The sequence below is a fragment of the Gopherus flavomarginatus genome, chromosome 10 (assembly GCF_025201925.1).
Source record: "Gopherus flavomarginatus isolate rGopFla2 chromosome 10, rGopFla2.mat.asm, whole genome shotgun sequence".
In the NCBI taxonomy this organism is placed as follows: Eukaryota; Metazoa; Chordata; order Testudines; family Testudinidae; genus Gopherus; species Gopherus flavomarginatus.
In genome coordinates, this window is record NC_066626.1 from 56,474,833 (window position 1) to 56,496,311 (window position 21,479).

The following is a 21,479-nucleotide window of genomic DNA, read 5'->3' on the forward strand; positions in this document are numbered from 1 at the left end:
ATCTGGTTCCTCCACAACTGTAGGGTCCCCAGAGAAGCGGAACGCCTGTGGTACCGACGTTGCGGTAGTTGCCACCAGGGATTGTCGGTATTGAGGGCTTTTTATGGAAGATACGTTCCAATGAGGGCTGCTTTGAAGCACCCGGTGCTAAGGATCTTTTTGTCAGTGCCAATTTTGTAGAGATGGCATGGTTTCTATTACCTTTGGCAGGTGGTGCCATCACTCCTGAGTCTGTGCCCTATGGGATCTTATGTTATTACTGCAGAGCTCTGAGTGGTGTGCTTTAGAGCCATCGGTGCCACTGGTTCTGAGGTGACCAAATGAACAGGGGATTCCCTCTGGCTGGTCAAGAGCTCAGTTTCAGGGCTTGCAGCCCTTTTTCTAGAAGTTTTGAGAGGGGAATCAGCCGACTTTCTCTGCAATTCGCCCTCTCTAGAAGTTGAAGGCTCTGGGGACAATCTTGGTCCTGGAGAGGGATTCAGAACTGGGATCAGATGCTGGTTTAAGAGCACTCTTCATGAGGAATAGTTTCAATTTTTGTTTCTGGTTCTTTCAGGAGCTAGCCTTCAGCTGTTGGCAGAAGGTGCACTTCTGTGAAGTATGTGCCTCTCCTAGGCACCAGATGCAATACGAGTGTACTTCCATCACAGCGATTGCCTCCTTGCACAAAAAGCACCCTTTGAAACCGAGGGAGCTGGGCATGCCCCTATAGGGAAGATCTCACAACAAAGGCAGGCAGAATTTTTTTTTTTGAAGAATTGAAAAAGAAAAACAGCAGCTCTATAGGCACTACAAAAGCAATGGAAATTCTAAGAAAAACTAAACTATAAACTAAACACTGTCAATATGAAAAGAGGTAAGCAAACTGGACTGCTATTCTCTATGATCCCAGGCCAAGGGTGGTTCAGAAGGAAATGAGGGTGCTTTGCCTTCGCAGCAATAGATTGTCTCAGGGCAGTCCATAAGGGAGGGAAGGCACATGTGCAGGCCGAACAGACTCTGATACCTAAAATCTCTGATTAGAGGCACGTATACACCTAAAATGGAGCACCCACATGGACACTGCTAGAAGAACCATACATTCTTTTCCTTATATCAACAGGAATTAATTAAAGCTTCTGCTTTAGAAATACAAATTGGTTTAGAGCTTGATAGATACTGCATGCATACAAACTTCTAGAATGGGAAGGGGTAATGTAACATGCTCTCTTTAAACCCGGTTCCTTGCACGAGGTCATCACAAATCTTTCTTTTGACTAGCTTTCTATCACTCATCTCAGCTTTGGTGCAGTGAGCTTCCCTTTCTCATGCAGATTAAAACTACCTCCCAGATCCTCAGGTAAATGTGAAACAGAAACCCATTGAATAATAGGTTATCATCATCATTGTTTTGCCAAAAGTAGCTTTCCTTTCTCCCATGTTTTTGTGTTCTCTCTGTCGCACCACCAAGTTCTGCTGACAGTTCTGTTGCTATTTCTAATTTTGTTGACCCAACACTTTCCTCAGGACAGGAACATTGAATTCTTACCTGTCTGCACAGTAATATGGACACCACTGGTTCTAGATAAAACAGTTTATAAATACATAATTATAATTTTATCTCCTCACTGAAATAATCTACACCACTAGGACTTACCTGAAATTTTTTTCATCATCCAATAACCCTGTCTCTCATTGACAGACTTTGACCTATATAAATGGTTGGAATGGAGACCTTTGTATTTGTTACTACAAGTCTTATAAATGCTATTCAAATCTGGACCCAGACTCTGAATTCAGTTCCAACATCCTTTGGTACGGGTTTCTACTGGTAGGTTGTAAAGTATCAACTAATACAAAATGTGCGTGTGTGTGCTCTTCCTTATCTACTGATGATCTATTCTGATGAATGGCCATTAACCTGTCTTTCTAAGGTTTGCCTACACACATCTATTCTATTCTGGAATAGATATTCTAATAACTCCATGTGTGGAATAATAGTGTCTTTTTCAAAGTGGATTAAGCTAAAACGGAAAAAGGCCCTCTCAAAATAAGAATGTCCATACCTGGAGTTGTTCCAGAATAATTATTCCACTTTAAATTCACATCCTACGTTATCTAGAATGACTTCAATGTGTAGGCAAGCACTGAGTTCACAGCAATTAGACCTGAAAGGAGAAAAAACCTCTCTGGGCTGTGCTCTCAGGGGAAAAAACAAAACAAAAACAAACCACAAACATTTCCACTTTTTTTTTTCTCATTGCTCAAAATGAACTAATAAAGTAAAGCCTGGTGAAGAGAGAGAGAAGCAAAGAAGCTGGGCCTGATTCTCCATTGCCCTGCCTCTTGTATGCTCATTTACACCAGTGGAATGCAAGTACAATATCCTACCATTCTGACTGGGCAGTGGTTTACACTACCTTGAACACTAGCGTAAACGACTGCCCAAAGTGCAGGTCATTGAGAATCAGGCTCTTTGCCTTTAAACCACAAAGGCAGAACTTCTGTTGCACTTCTAACTGGGCAAGGTTTATTAGGGCGATGCCTTTTAGGGGCAGTTAAAGTTCTCATAATCTCTTTGAATAAACCCAACCTTACAATACAGGACTGATGGATATATACCTGGTAAGTAACAAAGGAGCTAGCCTCTATAGCTGAGGGCGGTCATAAAATTTTTTTTAGCCAGAGCTCCATTATCTTTTCCACAGACAAACCTTGCCCCTAAGACTAGGGGGAGACATTGGTAGTACAGTTCCATAGGAACTATGCTGGCAGGGACTGGGAGGGTAAGGTGACCAGATCCAGCAGTTGAGGAAGCTGCTTCTCACAGAGAGCTAGACATTTGCTAGGATTGGCAGAGGGGCCCCCATGGCTTGTGTGGTATGTGTAGGTAAACCCTGGATGATCGGTGACAAATTCCATTACAAGATTTTTGTGGAGAATTCCTCATACAAGGTCGGCTCATGTCTGTTTTTGATACATTGTGTAAATAACCCCACTGAGTTGAACTGTGTTTGCACTGAATCTGACAGTGTGTCTATTATACATGTTTTATATTTTACCAGTACACATCATCAGCTGCTAATGCCTATTGGTTAAAGATACTTACTGAGGGAATTTTGAAATGTGAATTAAAGATTTCAGTTAGTACAGTTAAAAACACAGCAAAGGGAAATAACCAAAAACTCTGTTAAAGCAGCAGTTATGTTTTGACTTAAGACAGAATATCCTGGTTTTTGTGGATAAAAGAGTCAACAGTGGATCAGGCACCTATTTTCTAAACTTACCTGGATGATATTACATCTTTGTGGTAATAGTTGGGTACAACAGATAAACTAAGGATAAGGAATTTGATTTTTACTCTCATTTGTGAATTATCTTGGTTTTGTGTATTTTACTTAACTGTAACATTATTATCTAATATTTAATACTATGGTAGCAGCCAGTGACCCTATTCAAGATCAGGGTCCCACTGTGCTAGGAATTTTATTAACATAAAGGAAGACATGGTCCCTGCCCCGAAGAGAACATCACAGTGATTTTTTTTGGTGATTTAATCATATCGACAACTTTATCAAAAATTACAAAACTGATATTAAATTTTTTTCTAATTCTTAGTAAGACTAGAATTGATTTTTTTTTAAAATAGAAAAGCATTTTTATGCTAGTGCTCTGCTGGAATTCTCACATTACAACCCTACATAGCAAAATACAAACTGTAACTAAGAAAGGTAGTATTTCTAAGGTAATTCAGTCCACCACAAGCCCTCTATTTCCTCAAATTCCGGGACTCAGATGACAGTGCATTACTTCTAAACCTTCTGTAAAACTGACTTAGTAAATAACTTAACATTCAAAAAAAATTCTTTTTAAAAAGCAGCACTTTAAATCTTAGACTGAATATAACAGACCTAGGACATCCCAAATGTGTTGGTTGGTTGTTGGGCTTTGGGGAAGCTATTTTCATAGCTGATTCCAGCAATAACCTTTTTGTCGGAAGCAGGAATACGAAGGAAGTCCATTGAAATGAATGGAAATATTTTTTCTTAAATGGTGTTTAAAAATGCACCATGATAGAAAGAGGAATAATACCGTTGATTTTTATCTCATTTGGAATGACTCAACATACTACAACCCACTTGGTAAATAAAGCATAATAAATAAATAAATAAATAAATAATGAGAATACTTTGTATCCTCAAAAGACAATACAAATTTTAAATAATTAAGCTACCAGTAATTAAAAACTAATTCCTCTTGTGGGTTCACTTTCATCAGTTACTTCAGGTTCACAGGGTAGTGTGACTGTGCCAAATTAATGACAATTAAAATATTATTCCGCTTTCCATGATGGGGTATTTTGTCACCCTCTAAATATAGGAGTACTCTCTTAAATTAGAAACTAGGCAAAAAGTATTTTTAAATTTTTCATTTTAAGTCTTCTATTAGAAAAAATATAGATTTGTTAAACAAAAAATAATAATGTAGAAAGAAGGTCTGGGCCTCCATCAAAAAAGTATATTATGCTTTAATGCAAAGAGAAAGAAATGGCTCTATGGGCAAAATTCAAGTATGAGTGACCAGTTTTTTAATTGTAAAGTAGGTGCAACATTTTTTAAAATGTTACAACACTGCATGACCTGTAATGCTCACAATATTTACAGTAACTGCTTACATGAAACCATAAAAACTCTAAAAGAGAAAAAAATCTGTATGGACTGAAACAAACTACTCCTAGCACCCACATCAATGCCATTATTAACCAATGAAATCAAGTGCACAAAAATACTTTACATAGTCTACTAATGTAAAGTATACATTGGTGAGAAAGTACAAACCTAATTAGTTAAAATGCCAAAAGAAGGGTTGGTCAATACAAACTCAGTGTTAGGACAGAAAAGCAAAAGGTAAAATAACCAAACTAAATATAAACGAACGCGCTCACGCACACGCACACACACACACAGACACAGACACACACGTGTATTTATGAATAAAAACGTTGTGTAGGCAAAACAGCAGAAAAGCAGGCTGATACGAAAAATGGACATTAACTCTTTAAACATAACAAACAACAACTTGTAACAAAAAAAGTGTTAACTAAACTACACAAAAGATCACTTCACATGAGTTTGCATGTAGGACTATGGCAGTCTGTCCTGCCATTACACAAAAGACAAATGAACCTACCCAGTAGAAGGAAGGGTTCCTGCCTCCAGGCCACTGTAGCTTAGTGTAGCTAATTGCATTCCATCAGGTTGGGGTGGGGGAAAAAGAAATAAGAGCTGTCTGTATGAGACATGAAAAAGTAGGTTAGCCCAGTGGTAGTGCTATGTGCTGTGGCACAAGAAAGCTGAGTTTGGAAATGTCCTCAGGTCCCTTTATCCTCTGGGCCAGTGGATCTCAGTCATGTCACACAGATAATTGAGTTTGGGTTCTGGATAAGTCAATGGGGAGAGGAATAGTTACTCACTGTACAAGTGCCAACTGGTGGTTATCAGTAGAGTGGCAATGTCATCAGCCTCAGAGGATGCTGATTACTAACAGTCTTAACTAGAGGCAGCAAATTTGCCACTCCAGGGAAAAAGGAATTCCAGATTAAATACGTGATGGTTTCCCGATGAAGAGGTCCATCTTAAGGACTCCATCTCGGAAAAAGGCAGGGCAAAATGAGAATTTACTTTGGGAACGGGAGTGTAACATCACCAGAATGTGAAAAAATTGAAAAAAATGATGATGTGCTACACTTATTAACTTTTTGTTATTTTTACAATGGCTCACAGCTTTAGGCTTGTATATCTGTAGTGTATTACTTCCTTTCTACATATGCTTCACATTATTCACTTAATATAACATAAATAATTTGGTTAATAGATTTAACCTGCACATTTCAGCCACATTAATATATAAGAATCTGTTAATGGTATAAATAATTCTTTTTAAATAAAATAAATCTGATATGTTACATAATACTGATAAAATTACTGTTGCTAATAGTTTTGTAAGCCACCTTTAACTTCTAGTTTAATAATACTGTAAGAGGGATACTATATTTTCTAGGACTGCTGTGGAGCATGCCCTTTTATTCCACTGCAAAATCAAACTGTAATCAACATTAACACTCATAGGGCCATTCCCTCATATATGTTAACAGTATGTTTAATCAGGTTAAACAACCTCGGTTAACAAATACAGGGCTTGGGGAGAGTTCAAAAGCAATGGTGGTATAAATTGCTTAGTTTAGAAGGTGGCTATGAAACCTCAACTACAGAAATGGCTGACTAAAATATTCCATCTAAGCTTTTTTTTTTTTTTTCTTTTTCAATAAAAAAATCTACAGCATTCTACTTTAAAACTTAAGTAAATAAAATGCAACCGGTGGTTGCAGCTTTTGAATTCTTAATTAGACCTGTGATCCCACATCCCTTTAGGAATCTGCAAGGTTGCACTCTCCTACAGAGACCTGAAATGGAGTACAGTACTTCCAGGCAAGGTTCATTCCAAACAGACAATATAAATGAACACTCAGTGGTGTGAAGTGTATGTCATAATTAAGGTATTACATAATCATGCCTTTTCTCTGCTGTTAAATACAAAAACAGCATCTTTTACATTATCATATAAAAGCATTTAGGCTGTATTTTTATTTATCACTTTACACTGGTAGTCTCTTGTATGTGTACTCAATAGAAACCAAAGAATTTTGTACACTATTTTTTTGTACAATAAAAGATAAAGTGTGCATTAGGTACGCTTGTACATGACAATATTGTACAATATTTACAGTTCAGATATCACCATGAAATTCTGTATTATCTATATACACAATGAAAATTTATCAGAAACATTTGGACTATTTTTATAATCACAATTTTAGTATTATAGAAAAAATTCAGTAATCATCTGACATTTTTACTGTAATCTTTCAAGGAATCTGATTGGTTTATTCAGCATTAACTATCCGACACGATCAACAAAAATATTGTACCACTATTTCGCATAGCACCCTTTGATGGTATCTATCTGTCCTTGATATAAATATTGATATAATATCTATATCAATACCTATATACTGATTTATGTGCATGTTCAATTTGATAAGTACTGAACCAGTAACAAAGACATTCAATGTTATCTAGAGATCTTCCTCCTCTTCGGTTTTGGAGGCTTCACCTGTCTGTCTCCCTGTGGGATTTGGTGTACCTAGAAAGTAATTATATGAAAAGGTTAGCATAGAAAATTTAAATAAAGCAACCTGTTAGTGATCAATCAATGACAGCATTGTTTGAAAAGTTATTATGCTTCCCTGGTGATACAGCTTTTAATTTCCACATTAAAAGCAAAATTAGAAGTAAACTCAAGAATATTAATTAACCTCGGGGTTAAAGGGGGTTGAACATAGGTGTCACAGTGTGGATACCTCAAGTCTCAGGAGAAAGATACCACTTACTCATCAGTATACAGTATACAAGGAACTGAAGCACAAAGCAGTAATAATGTTAAGCTCCAGGGAAAACTTTACAAAACTGGGATAACCGCAGAAAGAAAGAAGGATATACTGGGAAAATAGAATATGGAAAATGAGAGAGACGTATAGCACTACCAGAGACATGAATTTAAGGGATAAACTCTTTTGAGCAAACTGTTTTAATCAAACATCAATTTCAAGTTGAACAGTAGATTAATTAGCATGTGAAAATGTTTTTAATCAATTATTTTCCATTCAGTGTCTATTAGTTCCAAGTTCAAAGCTGGGAGGAAAGATCATGATCATATAAAACTATTAAAAACATTTCTAACACAGCTATGAGAGATGGAATGCAAAACAATGTACTGCTGTTTTATATGGAATACCACCACCATCTGTTGGTAGAAGTGAAGCTATGTATTCTGGAAAAAAGCAATGAGTAAGTTACAAACAACAGTTAATCAAAAATTACAAATCCTCAGACATTTTTTCATATTGTCCTTGTCATGATCATGTATCTTAAATTCTAGTGGTCCTGAAGAATTTTATAATATATTCAACAGATGTTATTGCTAGCATCAGTTATGTTCTATGTCAATTATACTGTACATGTGTTAAATTTTACTAGTCCTGCCTAAACAGTGATAATTAAAAAAAGCTTATTTCAAAATTCATAAGAACTACATTTGGTGTCCTATGATTTTCTGACACTATTATTCCCAACCATCATAGTATTTGTGAAAATAAACCTCATCTTGATTAAGGATTTTATGACAAAGCCTGTCATGCAGCTCAAGAGAGATTATTTTATGATACAAAATTTGTTACATCAGGCTTGTCAACACAACAAAAACAACCTGGTCAGGGAATCTGATTACAGCACAGTTTTCTCCTTGACCCAGCTTGCATTGTAGTTAATAGTTGTAACATGTATCTGTTGCAACTGGGCTGCATAAGTGGATGAAAGGTATATGACATGGGTACAACAGAAACTGTCCAGGCAAACATTTTTATGTGATGTAACAGGGTTAAAGGCCAACTGTATGATAACCAGATCACCTGGTTTGGTTATATTTGTAGGATAGACGGTCTTATAGAGACCTATGATCAGATCTTACCTCCCCTGCAGTCAGTTGCAAAACTGCCATTGATTTAGATGAAAACCCATAATTCTGTATTAGTAAAACTAATAATCAAAAGGTTCAGTTTTATCAACAATTCAAAGCAGACAGCAAGAGATACAGACAGTATCACTAATATTATTTCCAGATGGTACCAAAACCAAGTCTAAGGTGCCAATCCTGCAAAGATTTCTGCATATGCTTAATTTTATGCACCATAAATAGATCCATTTAAGCCTTATTGATTGTGTAAAGTTAAGCATGTGCATAAGTCTTTTCAGGGTTGAGGTTTATAATATCAGGAAAAAAATCAATTTTATTTTAGAAGCTAAACTATTAATACTTACTAAAATATTAATGATAAGTTTGAGTATTTTAATGTATTGCACTTAATTTTTAATCATCTGCATGGACTTCTGTTACAATAAGAGTACAAAAAAAATCTCCAAATATATTTTAAAAGTGTTTTACATTATCAGAGATTTATTTTGACTGTATGCCACAAAATAAAAGTGGAAACAAAAAATAAGACAACCACAGTCAGGTTCTGATATTAAGTTTGTTCAGCTTAATTTACTTCCTATAATATTTTTCATTTCATGTTAGATTAAGATTATTCAATGGAGAGTTACAGTCAAAAGATTTTTTTAATATAGTTTCAACATCTTGATATACAAACTTGGAAAACAATTGGGTCTAATTCTTTCACTCCTTACTCAGACAAAACTCCAGGCATATTAGTGGGAGTTCCGGCTTCATTCAAAATATTGGTAGGCCTCACATATGAAAGAGATGTCCAAAAGTTATTCTGGGTGCAGAGCAATAATGCAGAGTAGTTACAATATAACTGAAATTACGAATCTTTTTCAACTTTTAAGTTGTTAAATCATAATAATTACAAAAACTGTGATAGCTTGAAAACTCCACAAAAATGAAAAAAACAAAACAAAAAACAACCCCCCCCACACAATAGAAACTATAGAACTAGAAAGCAAAGAAACTTACATTCCCAGACATTTTGTCCAGCTCACTCATGGCCTCATGTATAGCAGCTTCTAAATGGTTATTTAGCTTTCCGCTTCTGGAGTGAAAAAAAATTACTGTCAATGATTGTTTAAAATGGGAATCCCCCATTTTCAAAGACTGTAGATAATCAAAATACATACATAAATAGCCCATACTCTACTAACTTCATTCAGCATATAGATCTCCCATTGAAAGCTAAGGAACCATTTGTGCAAATAACAAGAGTAAGTTATGGCCCATATATGCGTTCTCCTTTAAAATAAAGGCTTGTGTTATCACTTTGTTTTATTTATTTTATTTTTAAAGATAAGACTTCTATAAATTAAACAGGAATTATAATTTCTGCAAGAGAAAACATATATATAAACAGAATGCAAAAGCATATGATATCACTATATTGATTTTCTGTATTTTAATGCAAAAAGGTAGCATTTTCTGCTATTTGACATCTGTCAGCGTTAAAGTTTGTTTTTTGTTTTTGTGTTAAGCGAGCAGTAGGTATTACAGAATAGGCTCTCTTTCATGAACTTGACCCTGAGCAGTCATTATGCATGCGAAAAAACAGTCATTCCCTTAAGATTCAGCTATTTTGGGCTACTTCACAGGATGACAGAGTAACTGACTAACCCTTAATGCTGGCCTGCCTTTACCTGCCTCCCACACTGCATTTACTCTGTAGCTGGAGAGTAAATACTTTACAAGAGGGCAGTTGAAAAATAATACAGGCTGACATCCACCTGGAGAATGATACTGTTCTGCAAGGTTTTCATTTTTCTCCAAATACTTGGAGCTCAAGTGTGAATGTGTCTCTACGTTTAGTTAGCCATGGGAGAGAAATCCCATTGTCGCTCTGAATCGTGGCAAACACACACTGCCGCCCACTGTTTTTAGCCAAATCACTGTGCAGCTCAGTTCACTTTTGAATATTACACTCACTGATTCAGTTTATGTGCATCATATTTATTAAAAGTAGTTTTCCATTTTAAACACCACACTCAGCATTCTGGGTCACATTTTTGTGGCTTTTTGACTGGAACTTCCAGAAGTGTCAAATTATCAAACAGTATTTCAAACACACTATTAGGGTCATTCCCGCCCTGCACCAAACATAAATTGTTGACAACTTTTTAAGCTCTAGACTTATATATTCAGTTGGGCTTTATTTTTAGTATCCAGGGGAATAAATTAAAATTGAAATCTAGACACTGCACTTTGCATTCCTAGCTGGAAAAAAAAAAAAGAAGTGAATTTGAAAGGTAGCAGACTGATTGCCCTGGAGATTGGCCACTTGATCTATTGTTTATCTGTCTCTGGTACTTACATGCAGAGGTGAAAGTAAGCCAGTCCAGTCCGAAGTACCGGCAAGAGCCAGTACACCGTGCCGGACTTCACCGGCTTCCGGAGCAGGGATTTAAAGGGCTCTGGGCTTCCCGCCACAGCAGGCAGCCCAGAGCCCTTTGAATCCCGCCCGCAGATCCTGCGGCCAGGCTGGCGCTAGGATTTAAAGGGCTCAGAGCTCCCTGCAGCGGTGGGGACTTAAAGGTCCCGGAGCTCCGAGGCGGCTGGAGCCCTGGGCCTTTTAATTTGCCCATGAGCCCTGGGGCTCCCAGCCACCTCTGCAGCTGAGAGCCCCAGGTTGATTTAAAGGCCCTGGGGCTCCCAGCCATAGCAGGTGCCCCATGGCCTTTAAATCTTGAGGCCACGCCTCTTCCAGTTGAGGCCACACCCCCTCAGGACTCCAGCAGTACCGGTAAGTCCTGTAAGTTACTTTCACCTCTGCTTACATGGCCCCATTGCCCCAGTATCTGAGCACCTCACAATCTTGAATGTATTTATCTCCACAACAGCCCCATGAGGTAGCAATGTGCTGCTATTTCCACATTTTACAGATGGAGAACTAGGGCAAAGGACCTCACTGAGTTGTTCCACATCACACAGGGAGTCTGTGGCTGAGCAGGGAACTGCACCCAGGCAGCCTGAGGCCCTAGCTAGTGCCCTAAACATTGGGATGATCCTTCTTCATTTCAGCAGTGCAGGACCAAGTCCATTATCCATGGAACAATCCCCTTTTACATTTCAGCATTTTATAAAGTTTCACTTTGTTTTGTTTTGTTTGTTGGGTGCTTTAAGATAGATAATTATGTTACTTGGGCCATGACTGGAAGCCCCACCCCAACCGAAGACAGACAAGGGTTCAAAAGGAATAAAAAAAGAACCGTTCTATAGTAATTCCATCCACCCCAGCTAGTCCACATATTGAGTTCAGTAACTAGCAAAAGCAACTGCTAGATCCCATATAAAGAGCAGGGACAGCTGTGACTCATCCATTACCTAAAGAAAATATTCCATGACACATACTAACATCTTCTCTGTAATATACCCAGGCTTGGACCAAATGGAACACACAAAAATTCCCACATTCCACCCATTTTTATTATTCTGCAATATGCAAAAGCATGCTGGGCACTTTACAGAACAGACAGAAAGACATGACTCCTTCCTGAAAGACTCATTAAGACTTATCTACATGCAAAGTTACACCAGTTAACTAAATGTCTGATTTAAAAATTGATTTGATTAAACAGTGAAGAAAGCTATGTGGAAATTCTTAAACTAATATAAATCTGGCTTATATTGATTTAACTTAAATTGATTAGGAACAGATTTAAACAACTGAAATAAGCCACTTTTAAACTGAACTACTAAATCAGGGATTGAAATTGGTTTAACTAACTTGCTTTAAAAAACAAGTTTAACTTCAACTGGTGTAACATCTATTTGTAAACAAACCTTAGACATGATGCAATGAATATTTACAATAAACATGCATGGAGAGAATGGGGGAAGGAAGACTGAAGGTTAAAGAAACAAGACCATGTTGTTCATTTTAGATATAGGAACATTCTGATGGTTCAGGTGCCTCTGTGACCACTTTCTCAATCACCTTCTGCCGAAGTGGGAATAGAACTTGTGAGCCTTTAAATTAATTTCTTAATAGGACTAATGGTTTTATGATGAACACAAGATAAATCATTTGGCATTTAATTTAACTGATATAGCAATAATTTTTTAAAAAGTGTCAAGCACGAGTACTCATTTTCACTGATACAATCTTGAATTCATAATAGGAAATCTTCCTATATGGTAGATCTCAGGTTTCCAAACAATGTGTTCTTTCAAGCTGGCTTGGAAAGCGAGTATTTGACCAAAGCTGCAGCAGATAACTGTTTTCTCTGCCTGGAAGTAGATCAGTATATGGAGGTACTTCAAAGATAAACAAGTGTTTGAGGGTATGGCTACACTGGAGAGTTGCAGCGCTGGTGGTGGGTTTACAGCACTGCAACTTACTCACTGTCCACACCTGCAAGGCACATACAGCGCTGCATCTCCCTGGCTGCAGCGCTGGCTGTACTCCTGCTCTGCCTGGGGAATAACGACTGCAGCGCTGCTGATGCAGTGCTGTTCCGCCAGTGTGGCCACCAAAAGCGCTGTAATTGGCCTCCAGAGTATTCTGAGGTATCCCAGAATGCCTGTTCAGCCACTCTGCTCATCAGTTCGCACTCTACTGCCCTGGCCTCAGGTGACCCGCCCTTTAAATGCCCTGGGAATTTTAAAAATCCCCTTCCTGTTTGCTCAGCCAGGTGTGGAGTACAATCAGAATCTTTCCAGGTGACCATGCCTCCACGCGCCAAACGAGCCCCAGCATGGAGCAGTGGCAAACTGCTGGAGCTCATCAGTGTTTGGGGTGAGGAAGCTGTGCAGTCACAGCTGCGCTCCAGCCGTAGGAATTACGATACCTATGAGCAGATCTCAAGGGCCATGCTGGAAAGGGGCCATGACCGGTATGCGGTGCAGTGCAGGAGCTGCGGAGTGCCTATTGCAAAGCCCACAAGGGAAACCGCCGCTCCGGTGCTGCCCCCATGACCTGCCGTTTTTACAACGAGCTGGACGCGATACTTGGGGGTGACCCCACTGCCAATCCGACGACCACGATGGACACTTCAGAGCCGAGGGGGGAGGAGGGGGAGGAAACCGAGAGTGAGGGTACTGGGGTGGAGGGAGACACCCCGGAGTCCCAGGAGGCATGCAGCCAGGAGCTCTTCTCAAGCCAGGAGGAAGGTAGCCAGTCACAGCAGCCGGTACTTGGTGAAGGACAAGCAGAGGAGCGGGTTACCGGTAAGCGGCTTTTATTTTCAGGATGGAAATGTTTTGGGAGAGGAGGGAGGGTTAGGGCTGCATGCATGCATGACTAGATGTGGAATAGCCCATTGATGTGGTCTATCACGTCGCGGTAATCGGCCTCAGTAATCTCTTCAAAAGTTTCAGCCAGAGTGTGGGCAATGCGCTTGCGCAAGTTTATAGGGAGAGCCACTGTGGTCCTCGTCCCAGTCAGGCTAACGTGTCCGCGCCACTGTGCCGCGAGGGGTGCGGGGACCATTGCTGCACACAGGCAAGCTGCATAGGGGCCAGGGCGGAATCCGCATTGCTGTAGAAGACCCTCCCGCTCTTCCCAGGTGACCCACAGCAGCGAGATATCTTCCAGGATTAACTCCTGTGGAAAATGTTGGGAGACTGTTCAGTGTAGGTGCCCCCTGCAACAGTTTGCTTTCCCCAATGCACAGAAACTCCTGCACATCCCTGAAGCAATCATTCCCCCTTCCCAGGTGACCCGCAGCAGTGAGATAGCTTCCAGGATTAACTCCTGTGGAAAATGTTGGGAGACTGTTCAGTGTAGATGCCCCTGCAGCAGTTTGCTTTCCCCAACACACAGAAACCCCTGCACATCCCTGAAGCAATCAGTCCCCCTTACTTACCATTTCGTGGCTCCTGTGGATTGTGTGCGCTCTGTTTGGTATGGGAAAAGTATGCTAAAGTGAAGACTGTAAACTCCTTCACTGTTGGGAATAACTGCCTGGTGAGATTCTAAACAATGCAGCCTCTGTTAACTGTTGCCATTTTTGCCTTTCGAAAAGTGTCCTTGACTACTCGACTGCCCGTATCATCCACTGCTCAGAGGCTACAAAACCTCAGGAAGAAGCCGCGAAAAAGCAAAGAAGACATGCTGAAAGCAGTTATGGATCACTCTGCCAGAGAGAGTAAAAAACTGCAGGACTGGAGACAAAGGGAAAGCATGCTCCGCCAGAGAAACGCAGCGGCTAAGAAGAAAAGCACAAAACAGCTGATAAGCATCCTGGCGCGCCAAGCGGATTCTATCCAGTCACTCATAGCCATGCAGGCAGAGCACTACCATGCCGGGGCCCCCGGTCCCAAAGCTCTTTCCCTTGTGCCCCAATGTCAGCTCCCACCCCCCTTCCCCAGCATCCAGGTTCTTACCACCATCAGCTGCCCCCAACACCTGTACGTTCACCAACCAGCCCTGAGAACTACGACCCTTACCCTCTGCACTCAACCTCCATCACCATGCAGTATAGGCATCCTGAAGTGCAGCAGTCATTGCACAGCACTCCAGACAGGACATATTCAAACCTGTGACTGTACAGTTCACCACCCCACCCCCTTGCCCTTTTAGGTTCCCAAAATGTTGTGTGTCTGTCAAGAAAGTTATTTTCTTTTCAATAAATGAATTCTTGGCTTTGAAAATAATCTTTATTATTGCAGAAAGTGAAAGATATCGTAGCCCAGGAAAGAAACAGGCACTGCAAATCATTTCAGGAAAAATAGATTCCTACTAACATTGTAACCACTGCACTTCACTCCCGTGCAAGGCACCAAACATTACTGTTGGTTTTCAGCCTCAAATTCGTCCCTCAAGGCATCCCTAATCCTTGTAGCCCTGTGCTGGGCCTCTCTAGTAGCCCTGCTCTCTGGCTGTGCAAATTCAGCCTCCAGGCATAGAATCTCGGAGGTCTATTCCTGACTGAATGTTTCAGCCTTCCCTTCACAAATATTACAGAGGGTACAGCACGCGGATATAACTGCAGGGATGCTGCTTTCCCCCACGTCTAGCTTCCCATACAGAGATCGCCAGCGCCCTTTTAAACGGCCAAAAGCACACTCCACAGTCATTCAGCACCGGCTCAGCCTGTAGTTGAACTGGTCCGTGCTCCTGTCAAGCTTCCCTGTATACGGTTTCATGAGCCAAGGCATTAACGGGTAAGCGGGGTCTCCAAGGATCACAATGGGCATTTTGACATCTCCTACTGTGATCTTCCGATATGGGGAAAAAGTCCTGGCCTGCATCTTCCTGAACAGGCCACTGTCCCGAAAGATGCATGCATCATGCACCTTTCCAGGCCAGCCTGTGTTAATGTCAATGAAACACCCACGGTGATCCACAAGCGCCTGGAGAACCATAGAGAAATACCGCTTCCGATTAATGTACTCGGATGCTAGGTGGGGTGGTGCCAGAATAGGAATATGCGTCCCATCTATCGCCCCTCCACAGTTAGGGAAACCCATTTGTGCAAAGCCATCCAGAATGTCCTGCATGTTCCCCAGTCACGGTTCTTCTTAGCAGGATGTGATTAATGGCCCGGCAAACTTGCATCAACACGATTCCAACGGTCGACTTTCCCACTCCAAACTGGTTCACGACCGATCGGTAGCTGTCTGGAGTTGCCATCTTTCAGATTGCAATAGCCACCCGCTTCTCCACTGGCAGAGCAGCTCTCAATCTCGTGTTCTTGCGCTGCAGGGTGGGGGCAAGCACAGCACACAGCCCCACGAAAGTGGCTTTTCTCATCTGAAAGTTCTGCAGCCACTGCCTGTCATCCCAGACTTCCGTGACGATATGATCCCACCACTAAGTGCTTGTTTCCCGAGCCCAAAAGCGGCGTTCCACGGTGCTGAGCATTTCCGTGAATGCCACAAGCAATTTAGTGTCATACGCATCAGGTGACTCGATATCATTGTCGGACTCCTCACTGTCACTTTGGAGCTGAAGGAATAGCTCAACTGTCAAACGTGATGTGCTGGCGACACCCATCAGCAAAGTCCTCAGCAGCTCGGGCTCCATTTCCCACAGAAATTGCGCTGCACAGAAACCGTTGGGAGACTCACAATGGCGCCAAACTTGGATGGGAAAACAGTGACTGCTGGGATGTGAAGTGATGCACCACGGGGCGTTAGGACAGGAAGCAGAATGACCCGCACCCTTCCGTCCCCTTCCCACAACCCACGGCACCAAAATGGGATGAGGTGCTCTGTGAGATAGCTGCCCATAATGCACCACTCTCAACAGCGCTGTAAATGGGGCCACACTGCAGCGCTGGTAGCTGTCAGTGTGGCCACACTGCAGTGCTTTCCCTACACAGCTGTATGAAGACAGCTATAACTCCCAGCACTGTACAGCTGTAAGTGTAGCCATACCCTTTGACTCCCTCAATAGGCTGACTCCTTCCTAGACATTCCATCTGTTTCTACCCAGAATACCACTCATTAACTACAGAAGATATTAGAGAGGTAATAACATGTTTTCTGTCTAGAAGGCAGATTAGCATAGGAAGATGTTTAATAGGTAACTATGCAACTTTGTCTACTAGCTACCAACAGGCAGTCTACCACTGCCTAAAAGACTGGACATTATCTTGGGAAATGGTAAACAAACAAGTAACATTCAATTTTGCATTGCCACCTTGGGGCAGATTAGATGACTTATTCACTTTCAACAGCTAATTTCTATGATTTTATGACTTGGACAATATATATTAATATAAAAAAAAGTTTTTCTCTTAGAGAAAGAGCCGTCATTGTCTTAGTTAACTACTATATCAGAGGCTGAGTAAAAGAATTGTAGAAGAAATTAAGTTTATTCACTAGAGTCAAGGAATGATGGATTTTTTAAAAATAAAATGATAAAAATATATCGCTTAAATGTGTACCACCACCTATCAACAAAATATCCTAGGTGTTTCCAAAAACAAACAAAAAAAATCCAGATAAAAAAACTAAAAAAACATAGAATAATTAAAATCAGATTAAAATTATAAATAAAACCAATCTGCTGTGCTAAAAGCTTTTATTAAAATAAAAAAAAGGTTTAATTCTGCTTAACACAGAGACCAAACTTTAGCTCACTTCGCCTCACACCAAAAGAAAAGGCATCCCATAACTCTGGGGCCATAGAAATAAAACTTATGGACAATATCCTTTAGTGTCAGGAACTGGTGCATGGGTGGCCAGGTGCAGTGGTTGGAGCAGGAGTCAGGGGCCAGGAAACAGAACTGAGGCTCAGGACCAGAACTGGAAGCTGGATGCCAGAGCTGAGGGTCAAATCAGAGTTTGAGCCACGAATTGGAGTAGAGGGTCAGAACTAGGTTGCCTAGAGTTAGGGAAGGCAGAAGTAAAGTTGGGTCCAAGGCAGGAGCAAGGCGAGGACATGGGAACCAGGAACAAGGAGAGGAACCAGGAACCAGGCAGGGACAAATGAATCAGACAGGGTCTGTCTCAGCAGCAGGTTCAGGGATGTGTCTTGTTGTACAGACTGCCTCTAGGTGTTTCCCCTAGGTCTGACCATGTCTGGGCCAACCAGGAGGGAATGCAGTAAGTTCTACCAATGAGGACCTCTGTGAGTAGGGCAGCTAGTGGTGCGTAGCCTCACAAGGCTCTCAGCCTGCCAACTGTGGCTCTACCAGGGCTGTTGGGTGGAAATGTGGATGTGGCAGTCACTAAGGAACCCATCAACCAAGGTTCTAGCCCTGCAGATCCTCACACTTTCTGCCCTTGGATGTGCCAGGCTACAAACTTCCTGATTCCTCCAGAACTCAGAGGATATAATGGAGTACAGAAAGTTGTCAGCTTAGTAAAGAACCAGGGACACACTCCGTTAAGGGCCTTAAGAGTTAAAATCAAAACTTTAAATTCAATATGTGCCTACACAGGTAGCTCATGAAGTGAATGCAATAACAGCTAGATGGACCCCTCTTCCCCCCCCCCCCCCACTATGACAACTGAGCTGTCATGTTCCGCTCTAACTGAAGATGGTAGATCAACCTTTTAGGTAGCTCACATCAGAGAGCATGGCATTAGTCTAACATCAACATTTTTAAGAGATCATGAATCATGGCTGTCAGGCCAGCATGCAAGATACATGGCTATAATCTGGAAACATTTTTAAAATAATGATTATTGCTTGACTAAATTATTTACTCACATAAAATGCTATGACTCTGTAGACTTCCAAAATAATCATTTTTAATCCATCAATTTCTGCTACAAAAAACCTTAGTGATACACAATGAAACAGAACAAAGGTGTAACACTAAACATTTTTCAATTTTGTTCATGGATAAGATAAATTGTATTTTGATTGGATTGGCTACTGGTCTGGTAGTGGATCTATGCTGATAGAAGACAAATACACTACATTGTCAATGATGTTTCAGTCTGTTTTGCTCACCAAGATTCTGGATGTGGCGGAAGAGGATCAAGCAACTGTGAATTAGAATTGTTATCTTAATCTTGCATGCGTGCTCTCTCTCTCTCTATCTGTAGCTACATATGTTCTCTTTGATTTCTCACAGCCTGGGGGAGACTGTGTATTGGATGAGAGCAAGTCTATTGAACCTTAATACACAAGGTGGAGATGATGGTAGTAATGCCGCAGGGACCACTGGGAGAGAGTACCAGTACTCCTTTCTTCATCAAGGCAGTTTATAGTATAGGTATACTCCTGGATCATCAAGTGTCATCAGCAGCCATCAGCATACTTTCAATTGCATTTAGTTCGACGAATAGCAATATGACCTAGAAGGACGAGACATGAGAAGACTCACATCTGGGAGCTCAACCGTATTGACTGACAAGGTCCTTTGTAGATTGGAATCTGCCCCGAGGAAGGTATGCTTTGGCACTTAGAGAATCTAGTGTTGCCCCAATGAACTCTACAGTCTGCATAGGAACTAAAACAGACATTTCTGTGTTTATGCAGAGTCCCAGCAAGTGAAGAAGACTGAGCACAGATGAGGTTGTTGTCAGCACATCCTAATGAGATCTCCCCATCAATAACCAGTCATCAAAGTAGGGAAAAACTGATAATCCCTGGTAAGGGAAGTGAGCTGCCACAACTGACAGCACCTTTGTAAATACCTTTGGCACTGTGGCAAAGCCAAAAGGTAGCATTCTCTGTTGACAGTGGTTCAGATCTACAGTGACCCTCAGGAATCTTCTATGTGAAGGGTGGATGTCTATATGGAAGTAAGCAACTTTCACATTGACAGCTGTGAATCAGTTGCCATCGTTCAGTGAAGGATACTGGGGTGAGCCAGTCTGAACCTCAATTTGTGGATACATTGAACTTTCTGTGTCTAAGATGGGTCTCCATTCTCTCTTCTTTTTGGGGATAAAGAAATATTTAGAATAAAAACCCTTTCACTGGTGTTGAGGAGGTACCAACTCTATGGCTTCTTGATGAAGGAGGGAGTATACCTCTTGAATGAGCATTTTCTCATGGAAGTGGTCCCTGAAGATGGATGAGGAAGGGGGTTTTGGAGGACAAGGGGAGAAGAACGCTATGCTGTAGCTAGTATGAATGATGTTGAGAATCTATTTGTGTTTCATCTGCCAGGCTTGAGAGAATGGGGAGAGATGAGCTAGAAAGCCACCAATTTGGGTATTGGGATCTTGGGTGGATGGACACAGTAACTGGAGTGATTTGCACTTCTCAAAGGTCCCATCAAAAGGTGTTTCTTAGCAGGAGGTTGGGATTGGAAAGAAGAAGAGGGGGGAACACTATGCTTGTTCTGATGCACCCTCTTCCATGATGGTTCATATCCCTTCTGATGGAAAAAAGAGTTGAGATGCTGCTCACTGTAAAGTTGTGGCCTGTGGTATTTCCTCTTTGGCACTGGAGTATAGATCCCCAGTGAATGGAAGGTTGCCTGTGAGACCTTCAACAAGTGTAATGAGTCATTTGTTCTCTCACTTAACAGAGATTGTTTCCTTCAAAGAGCAAATCCTCAACTGCAGATTGCTTCTTTTTTGCTAATACTGTGGATGGTTCATGCTCCTGCCACAAGGTGCTGGTTTCAGAGTACTTCTGCTCTTTGGAGCCAGGAGATCAGTACCAAGCCCCTTATGAGCTCCTGACCCTCTTGTACTGAGGGGTGGAGTCTCAGACAACTTCAATGGTGTTAGGGAAGTGTTCGTCTTTGAAAAGGACATGGAGAGGGATTTCTCTCCCTTCTTCTGAGACTGTTTCCTTTCTTCCTCATGTCCCTGAGTGGAGGAGTCTTTAGCTCTCCTCCTGTCAGCCCCAGAACTAGAGGTCATCATGCTTGGAGGAACACTTCTCGATGCTGCTGCACACTGCACACGGAGGTTTACCTAGCCTGGGTCAGAGTGGGGCCTCGCTGCTTGATCCATAAGGAATCTTCTAACGCTGTATTCATAGGTTTGATGGGTTTGGCTGGGAAAGTATTGGCAAATGCTGCTCTTCGAGGGAATGGAAGCTTCTACATTAGAAACGCTTTAAGTGGTCATCGCTCACTAGGAAGGCCCTTGTGCAGGAATCCCAGTTCTTGACTCCTGGGATCTTGGGCTCTCAGGTAACCGATACTGCTAGCAAAAATCTTAAGAGTCTCTGGTGCACGGAGCACATGTGAACCTGCCCACAGTTAAATACAGATAGAGAGCATCACATAAAGAAGAAGAGATAGTTATCTGACCTGGAATATAAAACTCATCTAAAAATCTCATCAATTTTAATTAATTCTGTGTCTTAAAGCTGCAGAACTATTATTATTTTATTATTAAACATTTGCTTATGGTAACCCAGGTACTGGGTGCTTTTCAGACATATAAGAAGGAATGACTGCTTCCCCAATGAGCTTGCAATAAGAGGACAGATAGATCAGAAGATAGAGGGTATAGGGAAATGGAAAACAACATATAACTTTCTCTCTTTTATTAATGTCATAATATACAAG

The 21,479-nt window shown here is 41.1% G+C and overlaps 1 protein-coding gene across 8 annotated transcripts in view; it reads right to left on the bottom strand.

Moving 5' to 3' along the window:
* Positions 1-6,600: 6,600 nt before the first annotated feature.
* MBD5 (methyl-CpG binding domain protein 5) overlaps positions 6,601-21,479 on the bottom strand; it is a 240,630-nt gene continuing 225,751 nt past the window's right edge. For all 8 annotated transcript variants that reach the window (XM_050969162.1, XM_050969160.1, XM_050969164.1 and 5 more), the window contains 2 exons: positions 9,574-9,649; positions 6,601-7,182 (listed from right to left, as the gene is read on the bottom strand). In XM_050969162.1, coding sequence (XP_050825119.1) covers positions 7,111-7,182; positions 9,574-9,649 — 148 coding nt within the window. In that variant the 3' untranslated portion in view covers positions 6,601-7,110. The remainder of the gene's footprint in view (positions 7,183-9,573; positions 9,650-21,479) is intronic.